We start from the raw sequence: 26,079 nt of genomic DNA, 5'->3' as shown, positions 1-26,079 counted from the left end.
TGCTCTCAGCTTGTAGATGTGTCACACTCAGGGAGACGATTCAAAAAAGAAAAACATTTCATAGCCAGAGGCTCAGTGTATCATCTCAATGCCACTCCTGTGGCTAAGCACAGAATAAGCACAGAATAGAGACTCTTAATAAAGGTTGAAGGATGTTTAATAACTATACGGTTTCATTACATTTATTGTTACTACCATCTGTGAAATGTGAAAACAGCAGCTCACTTTTAGTTGTAGCTTATTATCTGTAAGCTGTGACTGTGTTTCCAGTCAGGCGCCGAGTCAATAGGAAATAAAAGAGAAGAGAAATTGCGAATGTGCAAGCTGCTGAATCGAAACCACTGAAAACAGCACAATAGAAAGAGAATAGAAACGTAAAGTTAGCAGTGCTGTAGTACTGTTCGCAGTAACACTTCCAAACACTAGCAGGGATCTTTAGAAGTGTTGGAATTATGGCTAACTGGAGGTAAACACTGCAGTCTGAGAACGAAGGCGTTCTTCTCTTTGTCTGAAGGTTCACAGTTTCCCTGGAAAACAATCTGCCTGTTTTACTGGTTCTACATGTTTTTGCCTTGTCTGTTACTTGAAAAGGTCAGTGTGTGCGGCTACAAATGCAGCAGCTGCCTTTGAAAGCAGCGCTGTGGTGACTGTTTGAAGGTGTGTCTGGCTAATAGACCGCTGTCCGTGCCTGCTTTCAAGAAATATTGTGAGAGAAGTCAATTAGCAAAAAAGTAAACAAGCCACACTTTTCTTGAACCTGTCAAGCTTTCACTGGGCTGCTGTTAGTGAAGCAACCGTCGACTTTGTCTCCCTCGCTGAGGTGTGTGTGTGTGTGTGTGTGTGTGTGTGTGTGTGTGTGTGTGTGTGTGTGTGTGTGTGTGTGTGTGTGTGTGTGTGTGTGTGTGTGTGTTCAAGTCTTCACGCAGTCTGACAGCTTTTCCAGCACAATGAGCTGTGTGATGTTCAGCCAGCAGTGCGGTGCTGGTGCAGGCTGCTGGCCTGGGCTGCCTCGTGGGGCACTTTTTTTTTCTTTCAGCATCCACATCGGCTTACTGATGGGAAGCCAGCTTGGTCAGGCTTATTTATTAAAATAAAAGTTACTGGTGCCATTATCAATTTGGCACTAAATACTAAATTCTGGCCCTGGATGAAAACCATCTGATGTGCAGTTGTCCAATATGTTGTCATTTTACGGACTCAATGACTCATTTTAAAGAAAACGTCTTCTGCTCCTGCTTGTGCTGCTCGTTTTGTCACAGGGAAATTAAATTCTTACGTTAACTGAATGAAGGTGTTTACTTACAGTGGGGGAAACAGTTTGCAGTTCCCAGTTTGGCCCATAGGAACCACAGTACTGCCGACCGCTCACATGTATACTTTGTACCATTTAAGTGCGATCCCAGCTCTGAGTCACGCTGCTACATGACCAGAATTAGACTCTCGGGGTCCTGAGGACTGCAGAGTGTATAAGTAGATATCAAAGTGCTGGTGGATAATTGTCCTGTTCCTCTGTATCTCCAGCCATTCCTCTGGGACTGATCGTGGTTCCTGGTGACAGTGACTTAGAGACCTGCAGAGAACACATCCAGCGATTACAAGAGGTAAGAAGAAGAAGAGAGAACAAGAGTGGCAGAGGAGATACGTTGAGATGAAAGGGTCATTGTTCTGTGTTATTAAATAGAAAAGTGCAGTGACACAAAATCGTGAAGAAGCACGAAAACTCTTTTTAAAAGTTGGAGTAAAGCTAATTAAGCTCCGTGTCTGTGCGTGCGTGCGTTTCCTTCTACATTCCTGCTCTTATCTTTACCTTTAGGACTTCTGCTCTCTTCATCCTATACCTGTGGGACTGCAGGTTGGTAGTAAAATGTCGGGCTTTATGTTCTACACTTGTTTGGCTCAGAGACACATGGGAAATAAAAGCTTGCTCAACACTTTTGTATTCTAGTTTTAATCGGAAAACGGACTCCTGTAGCAACGAAAGCCGAATGTTCACAGTAATCAAGAACATTTAAAAATTTAGTTTTTCCTTTTGTTGTTAATGAAACTGATTATTTTTTTATTAGCTTGAACGTTTTGGTTGGTTAAGAATCCCCCTGAGAGGTTCATCTTGGTAATATTGATTTCTATGGTGTGCATAGCCTGAATATGAGAGCATCCAGAGTGAGTGTGTCTACAAAGAGATCTGCAGTAAAAAGTGTGACTATTGGCCAAAATATTACTGACTTGTTCTGTTGTTCTATTATCTTTGAGTGCAGTTTTATTTAACTTTATAGAAAAACTAGAATACCATAGTTGGGTTATTGACTACTACTGATAGAAGCATCCAGAATAATCCTCAACGTCTTTTAGACCCCATTCCTACAAAACTGCTCAAAGAAGTCCTGCCATTAATTAATGCTTCGATCTTAAATATGATCAACCTATCTCTAATAATCGGCTATGTACCACAGGCCTTCAAGCTGGCTGTAGTTACACCTTTACTCAAAAAGCATCTCTAGACCCAGCAGTCTTAGCTAATTATAGGCCAATCTCCAACCTTCCTTTCATATCAAAAATCCTTGAAAGAGTAGTTGTCAAACAGCTAACAGATCATCTGCAGAGGTTTATTTGAAGAGTTTCAGTCAGGTTTCAGAGCTCATCACAGCACAGAAACAGCTTTAGTGAAGGTTACAAATGATCTTCTTATGGCCTCTGACAGTGGACTCATCTCTGTGCTTGTCCTGCTAGACCTCAGTGCAGCGTTCGATACTGTCGACCATAATATCCTATTAGAGCGATTAGAACATGCTGTAGGTATTACAGGTACTGCACTGCAGTGGTTTGTATCATATCTATCTAATAGACTCCAGTTTGTGCATGTAAATGGAGAGTCCTCTTCACACACTGAGGTTAATTATGGAGTTCCACAGGGTTCAGTGCTAGGACCAATTCTGTTTACATTATACATGCTTCCCTTAGGCAGCATCATTAGAAGACATAGCATACATTTACACTGCTATGCAGATGACACCCAGCTCTATCTGTCCATGAAGCCAGATAACACACACCAATGAGTTAAACTGCAGGAATGTCTTAAAGACATAAAGACCTGGATGGCCGCTAACTTTCTGCTTCTTAATTCAGATCAAACTGAGGTTATTGTACTCGGCCCTGAAAAGCTTAGAAAGATGGTATCTAAGCAGATTCTTACTCTGGATGGCATTACCTTGGCCTCCAGTAACATTATGAGGAACCTTGGAGTCATTTTTGACCAGGACATGTCCTTCAATGCACATATTAAACAAATATGTAAGACTGCTTTCTTCCATTTGTGCAACATCTCTAAAGTTAGAAATATCCTGTCTCAGAGTGACGCTGAAAAACTAGTTCATGCATTTATTACTTCCAGGCTGGACGACTGTAATTCATTATTATCAGGATGTCCAAAAAACTCCCTGAAAAGCCTTCAGCTAATCCAAAATGCTGCAGCAAGAGTCCTGACAGGGACTAGAAAGAGAGAGCAGATTTCTCCTGTTTTGGCTTCCTGTTAAATCCAGAATTCAAAATCCTGCTCCTCACATACAAGGTCTTAAATAATCAGGCCCCATCTCATCCTAATGACCTTGTAGTACCATATCACCCTATTAGAGCGCTTTGCTCTCACATTGCAGGCCTACTTGGTAAAAGGTAAACGTGTTAGAAAAAGATGGAAGGTTAGACAAATAACATAATCGAGCAAATCGCATCATTCTAGCTGATGAAGATTTGTTATCTCAAAATAAAAAATCTGTTTGTACCATATGTAGGTTTTGCTCTACACTAGACAACTGTGGTAAAAATGTGAACGAGTGTGGGTTCAGCCTTCAGTAGAAACATTTCTATGCAAAGTCTAACCTTAGGAAATATCAGTTAATACAACAACATTCATTTTTAGGTTTCCGCAGAGCAGAGCCAGAGCAGCGGTAACGTCTGACAGCAGGGTTGCTGAAGGCATCAGTCGTCCTCCGTCCCTGATGGAATATTTACTCCATCACACAAGCACCAGACACAGCACACAGATATAAGAATAAGAAGACAGTATGGGCTCAGTGACACAGTCACTTCCACGTGGTGTGTCTTAACAATGAGCTTCAGACATTTCACGTGGACTTAGTTTCTCTTCCACATAAAGTCTGATCGATATCTGCTGCTCATTCTTGCTGTTTATTCGAAGGCACGTGGACACAGTTATTAAAGCGAGTGTTGTATTATATCCTCCCATCTATAACAGAAGATGAGCTAAATACGTTCTGTTAAAGTCAGTTACACTCAGCTGCTCTACTTTTTTGCTTTCAAGATTTCATTTCGTAAATGAGAAGCACAACTTTAGATTGAAACTAATTAACTGGAGAATATTTGTGAGTCATATATTAGTATAATCAATCAATCAGTACAAGGAGACGAGCACATGAGTTTACACGATAAAGGAAGCCAACATTGAAACATACACACATACATGTTTAAGTACAGACTCTCCTGGAAACTGCAGAAAAGTTTCATTATGTGCTGCAGCATCTTCTTTCATGATATTCTTCTCACCACGTTTCCAGCTCAGTTTTCAGTTCGGCCAGGATGGAAAAAATGTCTGTAGACCTTCCTCTTTGTGTCAGATGCTAAATATCACATAAGCACGAGCAGTGTTCATTATGGTTGCATAATGTGCACATAGTTTCTATGGAAACCTGCTGTACTGTATGTGTGAGTTATGATACCAAAGAAATGAAGCCAGTGACCTTACAGATTTCCTGTCTGACCAGCTTTTAGTCTGCCAAACTCTGGGATCGGTTTACTACATCCTGAATCCACCTTGTTAATGAAAGGCTTAATGATTCAAACAAACAACATATACTGCCACACAGTATATGAAAGCCAGGCTGAGATGTTAGATGTTGTTTTCTTGCTTTAAAAAGTCAGACGTGACACTTTTACAGATGTTGGATGAGCACAATAGATGAAATGGATTTTTAATGAGTCAGCATCAAGTCAGGTGTTACTGTGGGAAAAAACGAGGTCTTGCACCGAGTCTGCAAAACTATGACTGCAGATTCTTATCAGCATTTTAGGCGTGAGAGTCTTACACAGGTGTTCCAGTTTTAGCAGATCAACCACCAGCCTTGAAACCAACCTAGTTCCATCTGTGGTTGACAGGCTGTCTGTATATAGCTCTCTTACTTCCAGAGGCCGTTCTCTCATGCAAAACATAAAACTAGAATAATCTGGCCTCCCCGTCTACCACCATCAACCAACCAAATGTCTCTTTTAGCCACGATCGGTAATCTTCTTTACACCAGGTGTTGAAAGCTGTGACTTTCTTCACTCATTCAGACCTAATGCAGCATTTTGTTAACAACTCTGGTAGAGCTATCTGTGTTAATGTTGTTGTCATAGTCAGTGTTGGCCTTATCACTCCAGTTCTACTTAAATAAGATTGACTCAATTGGGACATCCAGCGAAAATCCCCCTTTTCAAGAAACTGCAGCATTCATCTTGTTTCAGAAATGAGTGCAGCCGTTAGCTCCCAGATTATATCCCGTACTATATATTCCCCAACTCATGTGTGATGTCAACACAACCAGGTCTCTTCCGGTGCCTCACAGACGCTTCTAAGCTCGGTGACAACCGCTAATAACACTCTGCAGAGCTAATTCTTGTTAGCTTTTCTGTCATCCACCGCTGCTTTCTGAGCAGTATTGTTGCCAGCAACCGATTCAGGAAAGTGGCTTTTATAAAAATGGCTGTTTAGCAAAACAAAACAAGGCAACATTATACATAGAAAACAAAACCAACTTTCCAGTCTCTCCTCAAATGACAGTTTACGTCAGCATGGCTGCAAATTGCTGAGCGCTATTTCCATTCATACCATCCGGACACATCTTCACTACACTTTATTCTCCATGTAACCCCTAACACTGTCAGAGAATGAATTACCACACGTCTCTGTGTTTATACACTGGCTGCACCTACATGAATAAAAGTACTCTCAAAACAAACAGAATCTGAGAGATGGGGAACTAAAACGCACCGTGAGGTGACATAATGTAATCTTTGATTCCTGATAGCGTTTTGTTTTCAAGGAGACTTTCCCCATGTGTCTCAGTGTGACTGCATGATGCATGCTGTGCTGTATCTGACTCGGTTTGAGTTTCTTCATGTGTTGGTAACCTTGAAGTATTCTGATTACTTGTGTATTTCCGTGTGGTATCTGTGGTGTCGTTTGTGTGCAGCAAAGTTAATAGTTGAGTTTGACCTGGTGTGCAAAGTATGTTGGGTTTGTCATATAATCCCCAAATTATTAAAAAAGTTAGCATGAATACTCAGTTACCTGGAATGGTAGATGTTTTTCATTCATTCGTGTACTAAACTGCACTGCCTGCTCACGGTCTCTTCAAGTCGATGATTTTGTTCTTCTGACTCAATCAAACAATTACACAGTACAGTTCTGATTTGAGAGGTCTATTTATAGCTGTATTCAGATATCAAGGGTTGTTGAGCAAAGATTAAAACCATTAAATCTGCACAGCTAATTCTAGTTACTTGTGCTTTAGAAAACCTTTAAACTACCTGAAGCTCCAGAAGGACTAGTCACAAAGCAAAGCCAACAGGTAATTGCTCAGGTTCTAGGAGTGAATCACTCTGAGCTAGGTTTCCAATGGGCATCTTAGGTAATCAATGAAACTGAAGTTAGAGTAGTTTGAACAACTAGTGAGGTTGCTGGGCTACTGCAATTCCAGCTTTACCCATTACTTAAGAAATCTACACAAAAACTCTAGTTGTAGTCAGAAGTTTGACTACACCTCATGGACAATTCTCCTTGTCAAGTGTAGATTTACACAAGTTGGGAATGTTTCTTGGAGACATTTCTAAATTCATCATTTCAAACAAATGTACACTACACATGTGTTACACTCAGATATGTCACAGTTTTGCCTGGAAGTCTGGAAGAAGATCCGTATCGTCACCTTGAAATCAGAGGGAAATGGTTACAGTGTGCATCAGCAACACCTGAACCCGTAATGAACTGTTTTAACTCCAGTGTGACTCTGCACAGTGAAGCTAGTTTCACATTGTGAAACTGCCATTTTGGACTAAAGTAGGCTAACATTAAGTTCCTGGGACGATGGTCCCAAAGCGCTGATCTCAAAACTGTTGCAAATTTGTGCCAGGAAACTTGGTTAAATTAACCTGTCAACTCTTCGGAAGAATTGCTGAATATCCAACGTTAATTATGCCCGAAGCTTGTTGATGGCCACCGAAAGTGTAGTTAAAGGGACATTTCAATTCAATTCAATGTTATTTATACAGCGCCAAACAAGTCGCCTCAAGGTGCTTTATACTGTAAGGTCGACCCTACAATAATACATACAGAGGAAAACCCAACAATCATATGACCCCCTATGAGCAGCACTTTGGCGACAGTGGGAAGGAAAAACTCCCTTTTTACAGGAAGAAACCTCCAACAGAACCAGGCTCAGGGAGGGGCGGGGCCATCTGCTGTGATTGGTTGGGGTGAATATTTAACCAAATATTAGCAGCGGTGTGTATATATATATTTGAGCCTGTACTGTATAAGTGCTGTTCACCTTGTGCATATTAGAGAAAATCCAAAATAAATTCAAACTGCACCCAATTATTGTTTTTTAAAGTCGTTAAAGATGCTGTACAATCATACCAGGCTGGAAACAGTTCAAAGAAAGCCAGACATTACCGCGACGTTCATGCCCACCATGAGTCAACCTCTGACCACATCTCTCATCCAGAGCGATGGAGCCAGCCTTCATTAAAAACGAGTAATTGATTGTTTTCATTAGTATTACAGGATTTTGATATTCAGGGGGTATAAACCACAGCCATCAAATGAAAATGACTATGCTTGTAATAAATATATAGAATATATGAAACTTTTAAAATTGAATTAAGAACAATGTGAACTTTTTTATATTCAGCATTTTTGAAGATGCACGAGCATTTCAACACATTTTTTTACGACTGTAACAGGTTAGTCTGAATCACAAAGCTTAATGACAAGTCTCAGGACTCGGCGAGCTCACCTGCTCAGCGCTCCAGCGAGTCTGTATCAAGGATCCTCTGTTCTTCCTCCCTCTCTGCTCTTCCTGTGCTTGTGCTAGCCGAGGGGGATTTGCTGATGAGATGCCACACTGTCATGTTCTGTCACCCTGATATGTGTGTTGTATGGGATGTAGCTGCTGCGCTTTTATTGAACGCTAGCCAGTGCAATCTGAGTTGTGTTCATAAGTGTGCGGCTTCTCTTTTCCTGTGGTTTATATTAACAGACTTTAGAGACAGACGGCATCACAATAATTAGTGCTTTGGTAAATGAGTCTGTCCGTCTGACTCTGAGTATAAAGTCCAAAATTTATGAAGCAAAGAAGAAGAAGTCATTTCCTACTCAATATAAACGGCATCATTCGCCATTTAGAAGCTGTGCAGTTGTTGATCAAAGGTGAAACCCAGTTTTCAGGCAGGTTTCACAGAGCGTGCAGAGAGCTCATTCACTTGATAAAGAAAAACAGTTTTCTGTGCTCTGCTGAAAAGCAGATAAAGTCCATTACTTGAGTGTGAATCTAGTGAATGCTGTATTTAGACAAACACTGGATGAACTCAGCCTGTCGGACACCATGTATCCACATCACAAGCTCTTCATCTTCCTCATTAGGTGAAATCAGAGCAGCACTAACTGTAAATGTTATTTTTAACAACATCCTAATTTTATATAGGCGAGATCATTAATAGGAGAGAATTTGGGAGTTGCTGTCAGACTTTGTGTTGCGTAGCAACCAGAATAATGAACGCCTGTTTCGCAGTTTGATCTCCTGCTCTCTGGTGACTGTTGATGCTCACTGGTGCAGTTTGTGATGGAGCGGGAGAAAAAATAGCTTCTACAACCACCTACCGAGTAAACCTTTTGTGTGTTGCAGGATATTCAGTATTTTGAATGTTTTTCTTTGCAAAGCAGAGCTCTATAATATGCATACGCCCACATAACAGCTGTAAAACAGAGCTTGGCTTCTGCCAGTCCATCCAATCTGTTCTTTAAGTGGAGCTTTTGCAGGCTCTCACCTGCTGAGTACACCTAGTACACGTTGAAGGGGTTATATATCCAGTCTGAACTGTGGGAGTACCTCAGGATCCACCGAGGAAGAGCTGGAACATATTATTGGAGAAGGATCACCTTGGTTAGGCTGTTGCTGCTACAGCTGATACCACAGCTAAAAACCTCACAAAATATATTAGTAATGCCCTCTGCATTCATTCAGTGTCCACAAAATGAAAACATATTGAGGAGCTGTTCTGGTTGGCAGTCGCATCTCTCTGTGTATCTCGGCGAACCTTTCTTGGCAACCTGTCATCTAATTTGACTAGAAAAGGACTGTGTTACAGTAAGGCAGTTTATTGTTGCTGTGTGCCGGTAAAGCTGCTGCCATGTGTTACATCGTTTGCAGCGATTGGCTGATCCTGTCTCATCTCAGGAGAAAATGAGAGACGAGGCATCTTGAAGCAGTGACAATTAAAACCAGCATTTCACTTGAGCGAAGTCTGCTTATTATTCACTCCGGTATCTGTTCCTACAGTACTGTCGGCATTTTACTTCACTCATTCTTTGTCTGCTTTCTTTGAACTTGCTGCAGAATAAGGGTTAAGTAGGACAGTGAAGACGGAGAAAGCAAAGAAGACGCAGTCACTCAGATAAGTCAAACTTTTTAGAAGCGTTTGTAGGTTTTCTTTCAAAGCCTGCAGGCATTTTACTCAGCCTGAGACTGGTACCGAACATGACAGCAGGATTAGGCAAGTAAAGACAAACAGCGGAGAGCAGGAGTGTTTACTCCAGCGAACCTTTCTGTTACCGTTTGAGAGGAGAAAAACACAACTTTCTTTAGCTGTCCTCTTCCTGCCACTTCTACTGGAAGGTGACTTTTTCTTTCTGCAGTGCTGAACTCAAATGGGTTACCTGGCAAATCATTAAATGGTTTCATTTACTAGGAGCCACACAAGTCACAGTCTACATTCAGCTGGGCCACTCCATACCAGGTCCTCTCTGATCTCCCTGAAAAACATGTAGGATGATGATACATTTCTTTATAAATTTGAGCTCTTTGTAATGTGCACATACAAATATTTTCAAAGTACAATTTTCAGTGGAGCCAGAGGACTATTTAATCCATGTCAGGCAGATAGTTTTAGGTCAAATATGACCTCAGAAAGATGGGATTTCAAAAGTCAAGCTTAACTTCAGCTACACTTAAAAAATCAATAGTTTGGCACCACCATCTTTGGCATTTAAAAATACATTTTTCAAAGCTAGGGGCTGAAATCTGGCGCACACTCCCATAGTTGTACAGAGAAATGCTCTCAAACACATTAAAGCTTGAAACATAAACAACAAACAAACAAACTGAGTTTATTGAGTGATATTCAAAAAAAACCCATAAAGTAACAGCAGTTTTATTTGCTTTCTTCTGATTGTAGGATTCCTTATACTTCAAACGACTCTGGAAATGTTACAGGGGGACAACATAATGGCCCTGAAGCTCGCGTCCACCCCATCTCTCATATCTTCTTGTTACACGTAGAAACCTGGAATCAGAAACTTAGAAGTACTTTAAATACATCTATAAACAAACGGAGCATGCAACAAGTGACTTTAAATCCTGCGGGTAAGGAAATCCCAGGAAGTTCATCTGGACGCAGCGTTGTGAGAGAAATGTTTCGTCCCTCATCCAGCTGACTGCAGATTTCCAACCTTATAAGCAGCACATCTGTAAACCTACAGGTGGTCACTCAGTATATATCTATATTTTGACAAGTTTCCAATGAAATACTGATGGGAGGTCACGAGCTCTATAATAAACTTCTGCACAGATTGTAATTAGATTATGTTCATTTGCCATAAATGAACATAAAACTATAATATACAAATATTCCTGACCCTCAAATACTTTCAAAGGTGGTGTGGATTGAAAACACAGCAAAGGATTTCCTGTGGGGTTGAGTCGTTTGTTTGAGAAGTCAGACAAAGTCAGCCAGAACTGATGGTGTGTTTTTAGTCAGTGAAAAATAATGATTGATTCTGCTGTTTCACTCATAATCCGGTGTATCTGTGGGACAGACGCAGGCTTTGGTCTGGAGATCTTAGGTGACTGTGTTGTACGGGGGCAGGAGTTCACGGATACCAGGCTCAGACCATTTACTTCTCTGTAAACAGAGAACAAGCGTTCAAACTTCAGTCTACAGCTAACAGGGAAACTGAGCAGGGAGGCAGGAATCTCAGTAATGTGCTGTCTGTGTTTTGATCTAGTTAAAAAGTCCTGCTGCTACATTCTAAACTAATTGGAGACTGGATGTAAAAAAGGCTGCGCCATATCAACATACAAAAAGTTGCAGTAATGAGGCTGTATAAAGAAGTGCAACTTTCTTCTTGTCACAAGTTTTTGACATTATGACTCGAGAAGATAATGTGAGTGGATGTGTACAGGACACATCCAGGGCCTGCTGTATCGCACCTGCTCACAGGGAACAGCGATTACGTCTGCTTTATCCTGATGCGACGTTTGTTGTTTGCAAACTGAAATCTATTTTTATGACTAAAACTAAACTGGTTTGCTTTGTAGAGGATTTTGTATTTTTATTGTACGTTGTTTGCTGTAGGATGTGAGGATTAAACCTGTCACAGCTCTTTATTTTTTAAATTGCCAAAGACAATTTAAAGGTCTTCAGTAGGCAGGATGTGCCCACTCAGTAAAGGCTCATTAAAAAGACAACCTGCTGTTGCAGAGACCCCTTACAACTAAAGCTGGATGTGAAGTGAAAAGTAAGCTACAACTTCTTGAATGCATGTCCATCCATGGGACTCGGCCCTAATGTGCGATGACATCATTCATCTTATCTTAATGACCTTGTAGTACCATATCACCCTATTAGAGCACTTCGTTCTCGCTCTGCAGGCCTACTTGTTGTTCTTAGAGTATTTAAAAGTAGAATGGGAGGGAGAGCCTTCAGTTTTCAGGCCCCTCTTCTGTGGAACCAGCTTGGATTCAGGAGACAGACACTATCTCTACTTTTAAGATTAGGCTTCAAACTTTCCTTTTTGCTAAAGCATATAGTTAGGGCTGGACCAGGTGACCCTGAATCCTCCCTTAGTTATGCTGCAATAGACGTAGGCTGCTGGTGATTCCCATGATGCTATGGGAGTTTCTACTTCACTCACTATGTCTTAACAGACCTCTCTGCAGTGAATAATACTTGATATTAACCTCTGTCTCTCTTCCACAGCATGTCTTTATCCTGTCCTCCTTCTCTCACGCCAACCAATCACAGCAGATGGCCGCCCCTCCCTGAGCCTGGTTCTGCCGGAGGTTTCTTCCTGTTAAAAGGGAGTTTTTCCTTCCCACTGTTGCCATAGTGCTTGCTCATAGGGGGTCATATGATTGTTGGGTTTTTCTCTCTGTGTGTTATTGTAGGGTCGACCTCGAGGCGACTGTTGTTGTGATTTGGCGCTGTATAAATAAAACTGAATTGAATGATGTATTGATGGTCAGGTGTGATAGTCCCTGAGTGTTTTGTTGGTGCATGTTTCTGTTCATGTATATTGTGTTAGTCTTTATTAAATCTAAATAGCTAACAGTCAGACCTGATGAGGGTCAGTAATCTACTTTAATCTACTTTAAATGTGAATGCAGCTTGTTAGGTCTCGCAGGTGTTTCTCCAGATTCAACAGTAGGAGAATGTGTAAAAATGACTCTATTTATTCATTTTAAAACCAAATCCCAACAATGTTGTGATGTCTGGTAATCGTGTTATATTTTCATGGCTTTATATGTGGCCCGAAACAGATATTCATCATGCAGTAAATTTGGAGGAGATTATTTGCAACGACTACTTTTGAGCTGAACAAGAAGCCATGACTGCTTGAAAAACAAGACTCAGTATTACCAGAGGATCTCGTCCTCGCGTCGGCTCAGCTTCTGTTTACTCTCTCGTCCACTGACCTGTAATCAGGTGTCTGTTTGTCATTCAGGAGGAGGCAGCCAAGCCGAAGAATCTTTGCTCACAGAGATTGTCTCCAAAGTGGTGTTTCCTCGACTGTAAGTATTACTTAATAATAGTAGTTTTTACCTTTATGCTAATCATTACCCAGTATGATGATATTATGGTGACATCCTGTTTCATGAGTATGACTTATACATAAATACTCTTATCAACACTCATCTTGCCTGTTTGAAATGGCAGTTACCAGTTCAGTTTTGATCAGCTGCCTGTTGGTCTTTAATTAACTTGGATGAAGCTCAGATCAGTCATGCATGTTTTTGCTGCTATGGATGTGTCATATAATGAATGCATGCATTCATAAGCATAATGGCAGAGGAATCATGTTTATAGTCATTTACAAATGTTGCAGATTAAGTTTACTGTCTTCTGTTCTAAGGCAGTGATGAAGTCACATTACTGGTGTTTTTTTGTGTTCCACTGGGAGAAATGGACAAACACACAACTTGTTACATTTTGAGTGCCCCTTTTCAATCTTGTGCAAGCAATACCAGATCTCTCGCACCACATGTTGCTGTGAAATGTGTATCTGATTGTAAGAACGCAGTCAGTGACCTACAATCAAGATCTGTACTCTGCTTTTGTTTTGTGTAGATTTCAAATGTTCAAATTGTTAGAAAATCGTATCGTAGGTCCATGCAGCATTATCACAGGCAGTGTGAGCAGGACAAATGCTGACACAGTTCTCTAATGTAAACAGGTTTCTGTGTTAGCACTTCCTCAAAATAACATAAAACATAGTCCCATCAGATCCTGGGTTTTGGAGAATGTCATGAATATTTATCTCTCAGAGCAACTTGCCAAAAATATCATAGAGAAAGACCAGGCTTCCTACACAATGCTAAATGTGCATGCACATTAACACAACCCCCCCACACACACACACCTCTGCCTGGGTTGTGTCCTGTTGGCATTGAGCAGAAAACTGGATTTAAAAAGATGCAGCATCTACCTGACAGAGAGATAAGGAGGATGTGTTTGAGGAGGGCGCATGTGATCAGTGCTACTTCTGCTCTAACCCAACAGAGGATTTACACACATGGCTGATATGTTTAAGTGCTTTTGAAAAACTACATTGTTTGTTTGTACTTTTCACATTTGTTTGTTATTAAGTTATTTCACTGTATGACTGTATTCATGACATCAAAGAATTTCATCAGTTCTTCCTATATTAGACTATATTTCCTCCACCAGCTGCTCAGATGGACAAACTGCACAGAATCTGGCTTTAGAATAACATTCCTAGAATGGTGTGAAAGGAGTTGTGTTACCAGCTGCTGGGCTGTGCTGGACCACGAATTAAACTGGTCCATGTTCATTATAATGATGCAGAACAAAGGTGAACTCGGTGCAATGGGACAAAAATGCAGTCTGGTTAGAAAGTCATTGTTGCATCACAGTAGTCATTGATTTGGTCTTCACAAAATGAATGCGAGTTCCCTATTACACTGAAATAAAATACAATTATTTTATGGTGTAAGAAACAACAGTTTCTCACCCTGTGGGGGCAGCGTCTCATCTTGTTACTCTGCAGGCTATTGGTTTCCCACAGTAATTGGCACAGGAGGTGGGAGCTAGCATATGTACAGATTAACAATGTTCAAAGTTATTTGCTGACCTGAACCTTAATGACCGCCTGCAGCAATCTGCTTTAAATGAGCTGAGTTTGAGACATGCTTACAGGAATAGTAATTTTCCCACGTTGTCTTTATTTGGCTAAAACCGCCTTTTGTGTCTCCTCAGCCACGACAGCCGATCGTTTCTACAGGATCGACCGAGCACAGGTAAGGTTTCACCACCTGTGTTCTAGTTTTTAGTCATTTTCACTCCGTGACCTTAATGATGCCTTCTCGTTTGATTCTTTGCTAAAACCTTCAGGAACATCTCAACTACGTATCAGAAATCTCCCAGGAAGAGATCTTCATCCTGGACCCTGAACTTGTTGTCATGACAACTGTAGGCACCTCCCCCTCAGCCATGGCCGACCTGGTTAACCCCGCCCCTAGCCCAGTAAACAGCAGGTAAATCAGTTGTGACTAAGCTGAATTTTCATTAAACATTTTTTCTTTGTTCCATTCATTGCAGTGCATAACGCTGGAGGAGGAGAAGGAAAAGCGTGGCCTTACTTTGACTCCTTGAAGTAATCAATAAATCAATAGAAATAGTCTGCCAATTACAGTTACTTACAACCAAAATTTACATGAGAAAAGTATTAATTATTCTTCCTTTGATAATTTTCTTATTACAGCCTTTTAAATAATTCTGTGGCGAATTCTGTAGTTGGACAACAACCACGACAGTCCATAAATATAGATGTTTACAATGATCCTTTTTAAATCAAGACTTTAGTCCCCTGGCTTAGCAGGTAATTATACCCCATGCGGCTGAAATGCAGCCACCTGGGCTCGAGTCCGACCTACGTGCTCTGGCTGTGAGTCTCCCCCACTCACTCTCTGTAAAAGTTAAATAACCAACAAGAAACCCTCTATTATTATACACAAAATAAGCTGATTCCAAGAGTCATCTCGTATTGCTGTCAAACGAAATACTCTGTAGGGCCTATTTCATGACCTAAAAGCTTCTCCAGGGACAACACTTCTAGTCAGAGCTCCACTGATGCTTTAGTCTACACTGCTGCTTCCTCCTCCGACTCACCTTCATGCTCTGTTCCCAGGTAAAGACGCACATTAAACACAAATGCGTCCTTAATGTGTGTCTGTTGCTCTCACCCTGCTTCTATGTTTCTGGTTCTAAAAAATGAAACAAAACAAGGAAGCCAATGTTGTGTTGTGGTCCAGTAATGAAAGTCAGTCTGTTGTTTCAAAGACTAAAGCAGTGGGCCAGGCCAGACCTGGGGAAAAAGTATAGATTGATGTCAAAAACCTGGGTCCTTTTTAAAGTTTTAATTATTATTTTATTTCATAATTTTAGTTATTATTTAAATATATAAAAATGTAGATTTGGGGGATTGGAAGTTCCTAGTTCAGTGTGGCGCTTTGTGTTTTAGTGCCTATAAAATCTAATCGTGCATAAATGGATGAGTTCAGTTTCTTTTCCTACTGAGAAAATCTGTCATCATTATGTTAGCTTGTGTTTGCATATGTTTGTGTCTGTGGGTCTTGAGATCTGTAGACAACACGTTTGTATTCTACTCGTATTTTCATATTATTAACCATGTACCATAGACTCGTGAAGGTTAATTCCTTACCTACAGCTGTCTGTTGATGCTCCATAAACAATTCTCGTGAGGCAAAATGAGAAGAGGGTAAGCAGATTATGAGTGAGAGGATCAAGAATTTCTGGGGAGAAAACTGGTTTTATTCAATATTTTCTTACAGTAAAGAAATCCCATGAAAAGAACCAAGCCAAAGATGTGTTTTCATCTTCCTGACATCTCTGTGTTTGCCTGTGGCACTCGGCTTCATTGGTTTGATCTAAGGATGAAAATCTTGAAAAACATTCCTCAAATACAGCACCAGTGAAAGGTTTCAGCACATCTATTTATTATAAGACTTTCCACTGTTTTTTCCTCATGTTTTGCATTATAGAGTAAAAAGATCAAAATAATTGAATAACACATTTGAATTTTCTAAAACATGAAAATCCTCAAACTTTGTAGTTCACTCATCCATCTGTCACTCACCTGAGTTCAGATCACCCTGCCAGCCCGGGGGGGCAACAAAGTGTTCCCAAGCAAGGTAACAAAGGTAATCTCCCCAGTGTGTCTGGGACCTGCAAGAGGCCTCTTCCTTGTAGGACATGGTCAGCATACACAAGGCATCCTAATCAGATCCTCAAACCATCACAACCTTCTCCTTTCAGTGTAGAGGAGTAGCAGCTCTACTCTCCATCCTACCACTAAGAGCCCAGACACTTTTTGGAGGAAGCTCATTTCTACCCAGACACACACTACCCAGAGCTTGTAAGGGTAGGAAAGCTGAAAGTAGTTGCTTGGTTGATGGTACTTCTTGGTCACGCAGGTCTTACAGAGGCAGAGGTGGGATTATTGCTCGTTTTCCTGTTGAGGTACAAAGCAGAAACCACATGGCATGTTATGTCTCTTTAAGATGTTGGTTAAGTGCTGTCTTGAATTCTGAATATGTCAGTGAGAAAGACTCCCAAATCCATCCTACCTCCAGCTCCATGTTTTACACCATTTCAAATTAGTGTTCATCAGAACAAAGTCGAAGTTTCTAATGGTCTAATTTCCATCCCTTTTAATGGAATTTAAGCAGTTCTGGTCTTCCTTAAATGTGTTTTTTTGCACTTAGAATAGAACAGAATAGAATAGCTCTTTACTGTCATTGTACATGTACAGTAAAATTATGGGTGCTCCACACCAACTGTGCAGTAATAAAATATGAATAGTAGGACATCAAGAAAATTATATACAAATAGAAAGAGTAGAAAAAATATACAAAATAAGAGAGAAGCACAAATAGAGAGCAGGTTGCAAAGTGCTGGGGAGTAGTGTAAAGGACTCTGTCTGAGTAGAGTCGGTGTGAGTGGCCTGAGTGATGAAGGTTACCCAGTCTCCGATTGGTGGCTGCGCAGCCTTCTTGTTCTCAATTGTGACCCCTGCATACCAAACACTGAGGAGTGGTAGAAACCCAGTAGCAGCCTCTGGTCCCAGTTACTCTTCCTCATGACACAGAGGAAGTGCTGCAACTGCTGGGTCTTCTTTACCAGAGTTTATGGTGTTGTGGCTCCAAATGAGATGAGCGGAGATTTAGGTGTCCAGAACCTGAAGGTGGAGCCCGATTCCACTCGTTCTCCCTCTTATGGGAGGGTAGTGGACCTGTCTGTGCCTCCTGAACTTCATGTTGAGTTCTTTTGCTTTAAGCTCGTTCAGTTTCAGGTTATTTTCTGAGCAGCAGTGGGACAAGTTCTCTACCTCCGCCCTGTAGGCTGTCTAATCTCCGTCAGACATGAGTGTAACCACGGAGGTGTTGTCGACATACGTTTGATGACGTTGGGTGGGTGGTGTACAGTCATGTGTGGACAGGCTGTACAGTAGGAGGCTTAGAAGGCAGCCCTGTAGAGATCCGGTGCTGAGTCACAGTAGAGTGGCGAGGTGGTGGCCGAGTCTGACTGATCGGGGCAGTTTAGTGGTGATGGCATCTTCCATGGACCGTTTTTGCTCAGTAAGCAAACCGGTTGACACCATCCACTCAAAACACTTGATGACTTGATGTGAGGGCTGTAGGTCTGTAGTCATTGACGGTGTATATTTCAGTCTTTTGAATGGGAATGATGGTGGAGGCCTTCAGACAGGTGGGAACAGTGGCATGAGTCAGAGGCTGAACAGCCTGGTAAGGATACCTGCCAGTTGATCCGCACAGGCTTTGTCCACAGTCGCTGGGATGCCGTCAAGGTCAGCAGCTCTCCTGGGGTTGAACTCTCTCCAGCCATTTTTGTTCTTGCCGCGTCGCTTGTGTTGCGGGTATCTGGTGATAATTTTCACATCACATCCTGTTTCACAAGACACAATCTTTGTGGCACATCGGGTGGTCGTGCAGCTCTGTACTTTTTTTAAGATGGCGAGCTGTGCCGCGACTGTCGCAGCTGGGTTGAAAACATGAGTCTACGATCGTGCCGTTTTTTACCGCCATTTATATGATAATCAACTTCTTTGGTCTCAAACTGAGCAAAGAAGTTGTTGAGCTCCTCTGCTAGTGTGAGGCTACTGTTGGAGCCATGGCCTTTGAAGTTCTTGAGGATGCCTCTCCAAACCTGGCTGTGGTTGTTGTGTATGAGGAAGCCCTCTAACCATGAAATTCATCAGATTGTGCTGAAATACAGTGCTTGTAAATGGTCATCATCATGAAGTAACTTGACACCTAGTGCAAGACTGTGGCTTTATGAAGTGTTTCTAATGTTTTTAGACAACAGAAGAGTGTTGGAACCGTGTTGGGTTGACTCTGAAGGATTGGTTGCTCTTTAAAGGAAAAGATTATTTCAAATGAAACTTAATTTATATCTCAAATTAAAATGTATAAATATAATTACTGGAGTCACTTAACAAAGAAACAAACTGCTAATGAATAATAAATAATTAACCAGTTTACTGAATACTGGAATGCTTTAACCCTTTCGTGCTGCCTGTTTCACTGGTCTGAACTAAGCTTCACTGGCTAAACAACAGAGATGTCTGAGATGTCCTTGCATGCAGATTCATTTGAGGCATCTGTGACAGCCACATCTGTGGTTAGTATCTCAGATATTTATTATTTCAGTTACAGCAACTATAACCAGTTAAAGCCAGCTGACAGTAGATGAATCCATATCTAGGGCTTTAAAACACTTAGACTCCTAACAATTGCCACAAACAACACAATGTTTTGTAGAGCACTGTGGGCGTAATTGCATTTGCTATCACTCCAAAATCCAAATAACTAATTTTATAAATGTCTAGCCATCAAATATAATATGATGCTCACTCTCAGACTATTATCCATTCTCTACAGAGCAGTGCACTTGTCATGTTTTTCTGCTCATCAAGTGTTGCACAAATACACATCAGTATGTTTAGAACACTAATTATTATTATTATTATACAAGCATGTATTGCAATGTTTCTTTCATCATCTTTTCACTAGTTTCACACCCACTGTATGTTTTTACAGTCTTTGCACAGATTACATCAGTTTTGTGTAGCACAGTGTGCAAACTGGTACAGTGGGTCGTCACTTCACACAAGGTGGTCCTGGGTTTGACGCCAGGCTGCTTCTCCTCTGTGTGGAGTTTGCATGTTCTTCCCGGGTAGTTCAGCTTCCTCCCTGGGACCCTGTGACAGCTGTGACTGGCTTCAGCTCTGCTGCGACTCTGTACTGGATGAAAGGAAGGAAAATGCCTGTAAAATGACTTTTGCCATTTGTCTAAGTAGGCCTGGGATTTGTGGCCTATTACTTCCTGTTACCAGTTCCTCTGATGGCCATGATGTATCAAAAAAGCTTTTTTGTCATTTTACCCCAGCGGTATAGAAACAGCCAAGAAATGTGGGGAGGGTTAGCAGGGGCGGCCTGGCAAGGGATTCGCCCGGGGATTCATTTAGTTCTTGTGGTATGCACTCTAAGCACTTTAGGTTTTCACTCATTTTTATCCTGGATTGACATTCTCGTCCGTACAGTATCATAAATGCCACAAAAATGCAGCTAAAGCAGCATGAGCTCCCATGAAGATTCTCATAATTAGTTAGTTAATAAAGAACTGATTTCATTACTAATGTTAGTTTTAACAAACTGTTAGAAGGCAGCTTAGAGCCTGAATTCTATTTCTTGTCTTTTGTGTGATCTGATGTGTCCCAGTCACAAACTATGACCATCAAGTAACAAATGTTACAAAAAATGTTACAAAAAACCTGTTTACTGTTTCTCCTGGCAGCTGAGCGGCTGTGGCCATGTGAGCTACAAACTGTGAACACACATTTGCATGTGGAACAGAAAGAGGCAGTAAATAAAGTAACAGGTACAACATGAGTATAAGCATAGCAACACAACCTGCTGATCCTGACAGTAAATCCCTTTGGCTGTGTGTGCGTGTGTGAGTGTTGGCGGGTTGATTTGCAATGCTGAGTGCACCGAGTGGGAGGATGAGGAGGAGAGATGAGATCGAGGGGCAGAGTGAGGGAGAGAGAGGTTCAGGAGGAAGATAGTCAGGAAAACAGTGGATGGAGAGAGAAACGTAATGCATGTCAGAGCACTCCAGAGTCGCACCAATCTACTGTATTTAGACACACACACACACACGCAGCACACACACACACACACGCAGCACACACACACACACACGCAGCACACACACACACACACACACGCAGCACACACACGCAGCACACACACACACACACGCAGCACACACACACACACACACACACACACGCAGCACACACACACACACACACACGCAGCACAGCGGTTTGCCCACGCAGGGCCAGAGGTGAGCGTTATTCCTCCCACTACAATTACTTTTCTCTGTTCTATTTCTCTCCGTTCCCCTGTCTCTCTGGCAAACACACTGAAGGACACCTACACACAAAACATTTAGTTTTTTAAATGAATTTTGACCTGAAAGCTTCACTTACTGTCAGTTTGGCATCAAGACTGACATAATCAGGAGCTCAAGAATTGGAAATCTTTGGAAAATTGGAGTCTGTTTTGTGGGAAAAACTTAAAACCGTTGTAAGAAAGTTTCTATTTTGTGTAGACTGACACAGACACAAAGATGATGCTGAGCTTAACAACATAAACAAAGACAGCTGAGCAGTACAAATCCTTGACTTTAGTCTCTGTTTTGTGCTGGGAGCAGCAGCTTTGGAGCTGTGGCTGCTACACAAGACATTTCACCTAAATGACCAAAACTTATATATGCAGCTGTTGATCACACATACAGAAGATTCTGCTGACATAGATTTTTACTTTGCAGTATCATCCATGATCAGATGTTATTGTGTTTGGTAGGTTCAAGCAGGGTACACAGTGTAGTAACCAGCTGGTTAACCTCAGACAAACCTAAAGCTTCTTTATCCTGGTGAGATGAGTCAGCCTTTTATTCTGTTAGAAAAACAGAAACAATGGCGAAAACGAAGACGTGGAAAACTCTGCATACAAACGTAAAACAGACAGAGGACTTAAATACACTGAAGGGTAATGAGGGAAGTGGAAACACAGCTGACACACATGAACATGACGCCACAGGGGGAGCAAAACTAAACACACTGAACATGGACCACAGGCAACATAATGGGACATGACATGACAACACACGCTTGACAACATGGAACACACAGACATGAAACATGTGACAGACTGGGGAGACATGAAACACAAGAGACACATGAGAACAGTCCATAGAGGACAAGACAGACTGCACAGACAAAGACTCAAAACTAAAGGGAGCTTGATGATAACTAAAAATAACACAACAACTCAACATATCCAAATGTAACCTGATGAAGAAGCAAACCATCAGGAATCTGCTGCATCAATGAACAGTCAGTTAAGTCCTCTTACTCACACTTCTGTGCTTAAACTGATTCCTGCTTGGATGCCACTGATGGATACCGTGCCATCATACTGGTGTTAACAGTGAGGTAGAGTAAAAACAATGTTAACACATCACAACAATGTGTTTTTAAGGCAGGCTGAGAGTTTGTGCAGATACAGCAACATGATGCTGCTCCCACCTCAGAGAACTGGTATTACACAGATGACCACAAAGGTTTGCTTTTCAGGAAAATGGGAACAATGGTAGAGCAACCACATCAGTGCTGGGATAAAGCACATGTGTGCTCTCTATTTTCTCTTGGTGCCATAGATTTGGGACTTTGTGAGACTCCCTCGGCTGCTACCAGTTTCATATGTTTTGAAAATTCAGAGAATTTCACATAGCAGCTGTTTCTTCTTGCTTTGCCCTAAGCTTGTCCTACTTTCACAGCCCTTAAAATGCTTTATACTTCCTTCCTCTGTTCTCTACCCATGCCTTTACCTCAATCATGCTCATTATCACACCGTTTACTTCTTTAACCACACCGACCAAGACGCTGCAGACAGGCTGAAGATGTTTTGTTCCTCATAACGTCCCTGTGAATCTCAGATCTGTCTGAAACACGTCTCTCTGTAAAGTCATGACTGGTTCATCATTTCTCTCTCTGTGTCAAATATTCACAGGGATGTTGTTGAGATCTCACATGCAGGTGTTTTCATGCATACGTGAAGCTTCAGAGCTCAGTGGATCTGTGAACTGTGCCTCTTTCTTCTGTCCAGGGAACATGAAGTCCTGGCTGCATGCTCACTCTACCTTTGTTTCCTTTGTGTTCTGCTGTAGTTCTTCCCCAAGGCAGCACATGAACAGTGACAGCACAGAAGCAGAAGTTTTGATGCACAACAAAGAACCTGTGACCAGCAAACTCAGCCGGTTAGTGACTCTAAAATATGCACCGTGTTTTTTACGTGTTTGGTGTCGCAGCTCTCGTCTGTTTGGCTTCCAGCCTGCAGCTTGCTGGGTTATATTTTTAACAGTGTCTCTCTCCAGAACTAGAGATGAGGGATAGTCAGGTTAATGACCACAGAGGAATCAGTGAGAAAGAGGAGGAGGGTCTAAGCAGTCTAAGACCCTTCAGCTCTGTGGCTCTTTTTATCCTCTTAAAGTTGTTTTTCTATCAATCTGGCCATGTGTTGTGTTACTGCACAGCAGAACAGCGTGGATGGTAATGTAACTGTTGAAGCTAACCGTTGGAGGTCTAAGTCATCATCAGTGATAACCCCAAACAAATCCTAACCCTAAGTTTTGACTTGGAAAATAAATAAATCTTTCTGGTTCGTGTCGGTGAATATTTTCCTCGTCCACCGACTGCCAAGACATGAAAGAACAACTGACCTATTCTGCTAGCAGCAGGTTGGGTTTATCACTGATGCTGACGTCAACCCTCAGACGTTGTGAAGCCCTGTTGGTGCATCCAGCCAACGATGCCGAGATAAACACAGACTGATCTTGAAGATAACAGCGATGATGATCAGAGTATATGGATGTATAAATGTCTGTATCGTCTCCTCAGCTTAACCAAACTTTGTCTGTGTGATGATGTTTGTGCAAAGAATACGAACATCTATATTTTTTTAAATGATTTATTATAACTTCCACATGTTTGGATTTCTGCATGTATTATGTTCAGTTCATCATCTCGAAGTCTTGAAAATGTAATTTTCTTCTAAGCTTTTGTCAATAATAAAAGAATAAACACATATACCCATGTAAAAAATAAATATGTAATAAAAATTCAAACTACTAACAAGATGCTTGAAATGAAGGAACGCGATCAGCAAACACCATTACTCCAAATATAAAACATAAAATGCACACACATCGAAGCCGGCCGTATAGCTTTAACAGTGTTCATCTATTTACAGCAAAGAGTATTGATTTTACTATTTAGCATCAGTGAAACCTTTTAAATGTATTCTGCAGAGCGGGCTGTATCCATCGTTCCAACACAACAGCTGCGGATACCAACCAAAGGCAAAAGTAAGTATGCTTAAAAACACTTTTAAACCACTTCATCAGTACACAATACCTCTACACAAACAGTTTTTTCTACCTTTCATCAGGCTGTGAATGCCTCATAGCACACTGACTCCTTGGTTAGGACCAGATTAGCTTGGTATTAAATGATTTTATATAATTGATGTTGAAACCAAGCCTCCCGAGTGTGTGTGTGTGTGATGCTGTCCACAAATACACTTTATTCAGTTCAGGTCACTTTTATTTGTATAGCGCCAAATCAGAACAACTCTGAGATCAATAATACAGACAAACCCTGTCGATCATATACAGGATATCTCTGTGTCTCTGAAGCCTGCCTCCTTTATCTTTATATACGTTAGAAACTGTGAGTGATGCATTTACAGTTTCTCATGTATATGTATGAGGCAGGTTTCTGATTTGGTAGCTCGGTCACAAATGGCTGTCCTCCTCTAACCCTCATGTAACTCTACTTAAGCTGCACTAGGAGACATGATGGGCACTCAGGAGTGTGATGTGATTTGAGGAAGACTGTTCTTGATGGTGTGATGTGAGTTAATGTTTTGCTAATAGTTTTCATCCATTAATGATGAAACCAGTCAGTTTGAGTCAAGTCACATATCTCTGCTCATTAAAACATAATAGTACTCATTAAAGCGACAAAGTAACGTGCTCATTAAAACGTTTTTGCACTGAGTAATGAGTACAAGTGGTTTTGCACCCTAAACAGCTGTGTGAGAGATCACTTGCTGTACTTGTGATCTTAGGCTATCGTCTCTGTTTACACAGCACACTGGCTCTCAGTCTGGGAAAAAAAACATTTTTGTACACGCACAAATTTGCAGTAGAGCAGTTTATTTCTGGATGAGGAAGTATAAAAAGTCTTTCCTAACAGACTGGTGTAACATGTGTGGCATCAGTTGAAAAACATAAATTCAACTAGAAAAAGTTGCATTTCCTGCGAAAATGCAGTGTGAATGCCTCGTAGTGGAATCTGCTGGAAACAGCAGAAGTAAAACTATGTGCTGAGAGGAGGTGAAGAAACTGAAAATTCTGCAGGTGAAGAAGCAGAAATTTGTACTGAAAAGAGGTGAAAAAGTTAAACTGTCTGCTGGAAGGAAATGTTGCCATGAGCGGGATTCGAACCCGGGCCTCCTGGTGTCACAGCTACTCATCTCACTGAGCCAAACTGGTTCTCAGGTAACTGATAACAGGTGAAGAAACTGAAAATTCTGCTGAAAACAGTTTTAAAAAAAGTTGAAGAAATTGTTGCCATAAGCGGGATTCGAACCCGGGCCTCCCGCTCTGAGAACGGCTGCTCATCTCACTGAGCTAAAACACGGCTCAGCCCGGCAAGCCAAACTAGTGATCACACTGATAATATGGTCCTATTCAGCAAAATGGGCCAGAAAATGGCACAAAAAGTATAACAGTTATGAGCACCAAAAGATATAGCAGGAATTAGCGGAAGGAGAAGAACAGTTTAAAGTTTGAATGGTGAAAATCGGCTGAAAACTGAGGGAGGAGTTAACCAGCAAAGGTCCAAGCAGCTAGAATAAGGTAGAAGAAAGAGAAACAGGATCTCAATAGTGTGAATGAGTTTGTTATTGGACTCCATTTTTAGACATTTCTTGTTAAGTCAGGTTTGGGAATCAGGCGTCATCACTGACACGACGCTGGCTGGTTCTACCCTGAGCGCAGTCTCCAGCGCCATCCAGCTGTGTCACCTGCCAAAGGCCCTGTAACATACTGAAGGATGCTTCACCCTGCGAAGACAATGGGCGCGGTTATATCACATTCCTGCTTTGATGCTGCCTCTGGAGCTGATCCCACACAAAGCACTGCTTGCATCATACGACAGTTCCAGCAGAAGTGGAAGTAGAGGGTTTCAAAAGTGTCCCAGAAATAACATGGGGTTATTTTTGAATTAAAGATACATGAAGCTGCACAGAGCAGGTGAGGAGACGGAGGGATGGCATG

General features: G+C 41.4%; 1 protein-coding gene across 7 annotated transcripts in view; it reads left to right on the top strand.

Annotated features, from left to right (window-relative positions):
• LOC146608982 (diacylglycerol kinase zeta-like) overlaps positions 1-26,079 on the top strand; it is a 74,696-nt gene that overhangs the window by 41,238 nt on the left and 7,379 nt on the right. For 4 of the 7 annotated variants that reach the window (XM_085347739.1, XM_085347743.1, XM_085347741.1 and 1 more), the window contains 7 exons: positions 1,522-1,601; positions 1,814-1,852; positions 13,052-13,118; positions 14,824-14,864; positions 14,959-15,101; positions 22,906-22,995; positions 24,046-24,102. In XM_085347739.1, the coding sequence (XP_085203865.1) occupies positions 1,522-1,601; positions 1,814-1,852; positions 13,052-13,118; positions 14,824-14,864; positions 14,959-15,101; positions 22,906-22,995; positions 24,046-24,102 (517 nt within the window). Of the gene's footprint in view, positions 1-1,521; positions 1,602-1,813; positions 1,978-13,051; positions 13,119-14,823; positions 14,865-14,958; positions 15,102-22,905; positions 22,996-24,045; positions 24,103-26,079 lie in introns of those variants that run through there. The other 3 variants (XM_085347744.1, XM_085347740.1, XM_085347742.1) reach the window with 2 other exon arrangements.

The sequence above is a fragment of the Diplotaxodon limnothrissa genome, linkage group LG23 (assembly GCF_057381915.1).
Source record: "Diplotaxodon limnothrissa isolate DT_005_m linkage group LG23, D_limnothrissa_male_GT1.1, whole genome shotgun sequence".
Taxonomy (NCBI): Eukaryota; Metazoa; Chordata; class Actinopteri; order Cichliformes; family Cichlidae; genus Diplotaxodon; species Diplotaxodon limnothrissa.
This window is presented reverse-complemented; position numbering and strand designations above follow the sequence as displayed.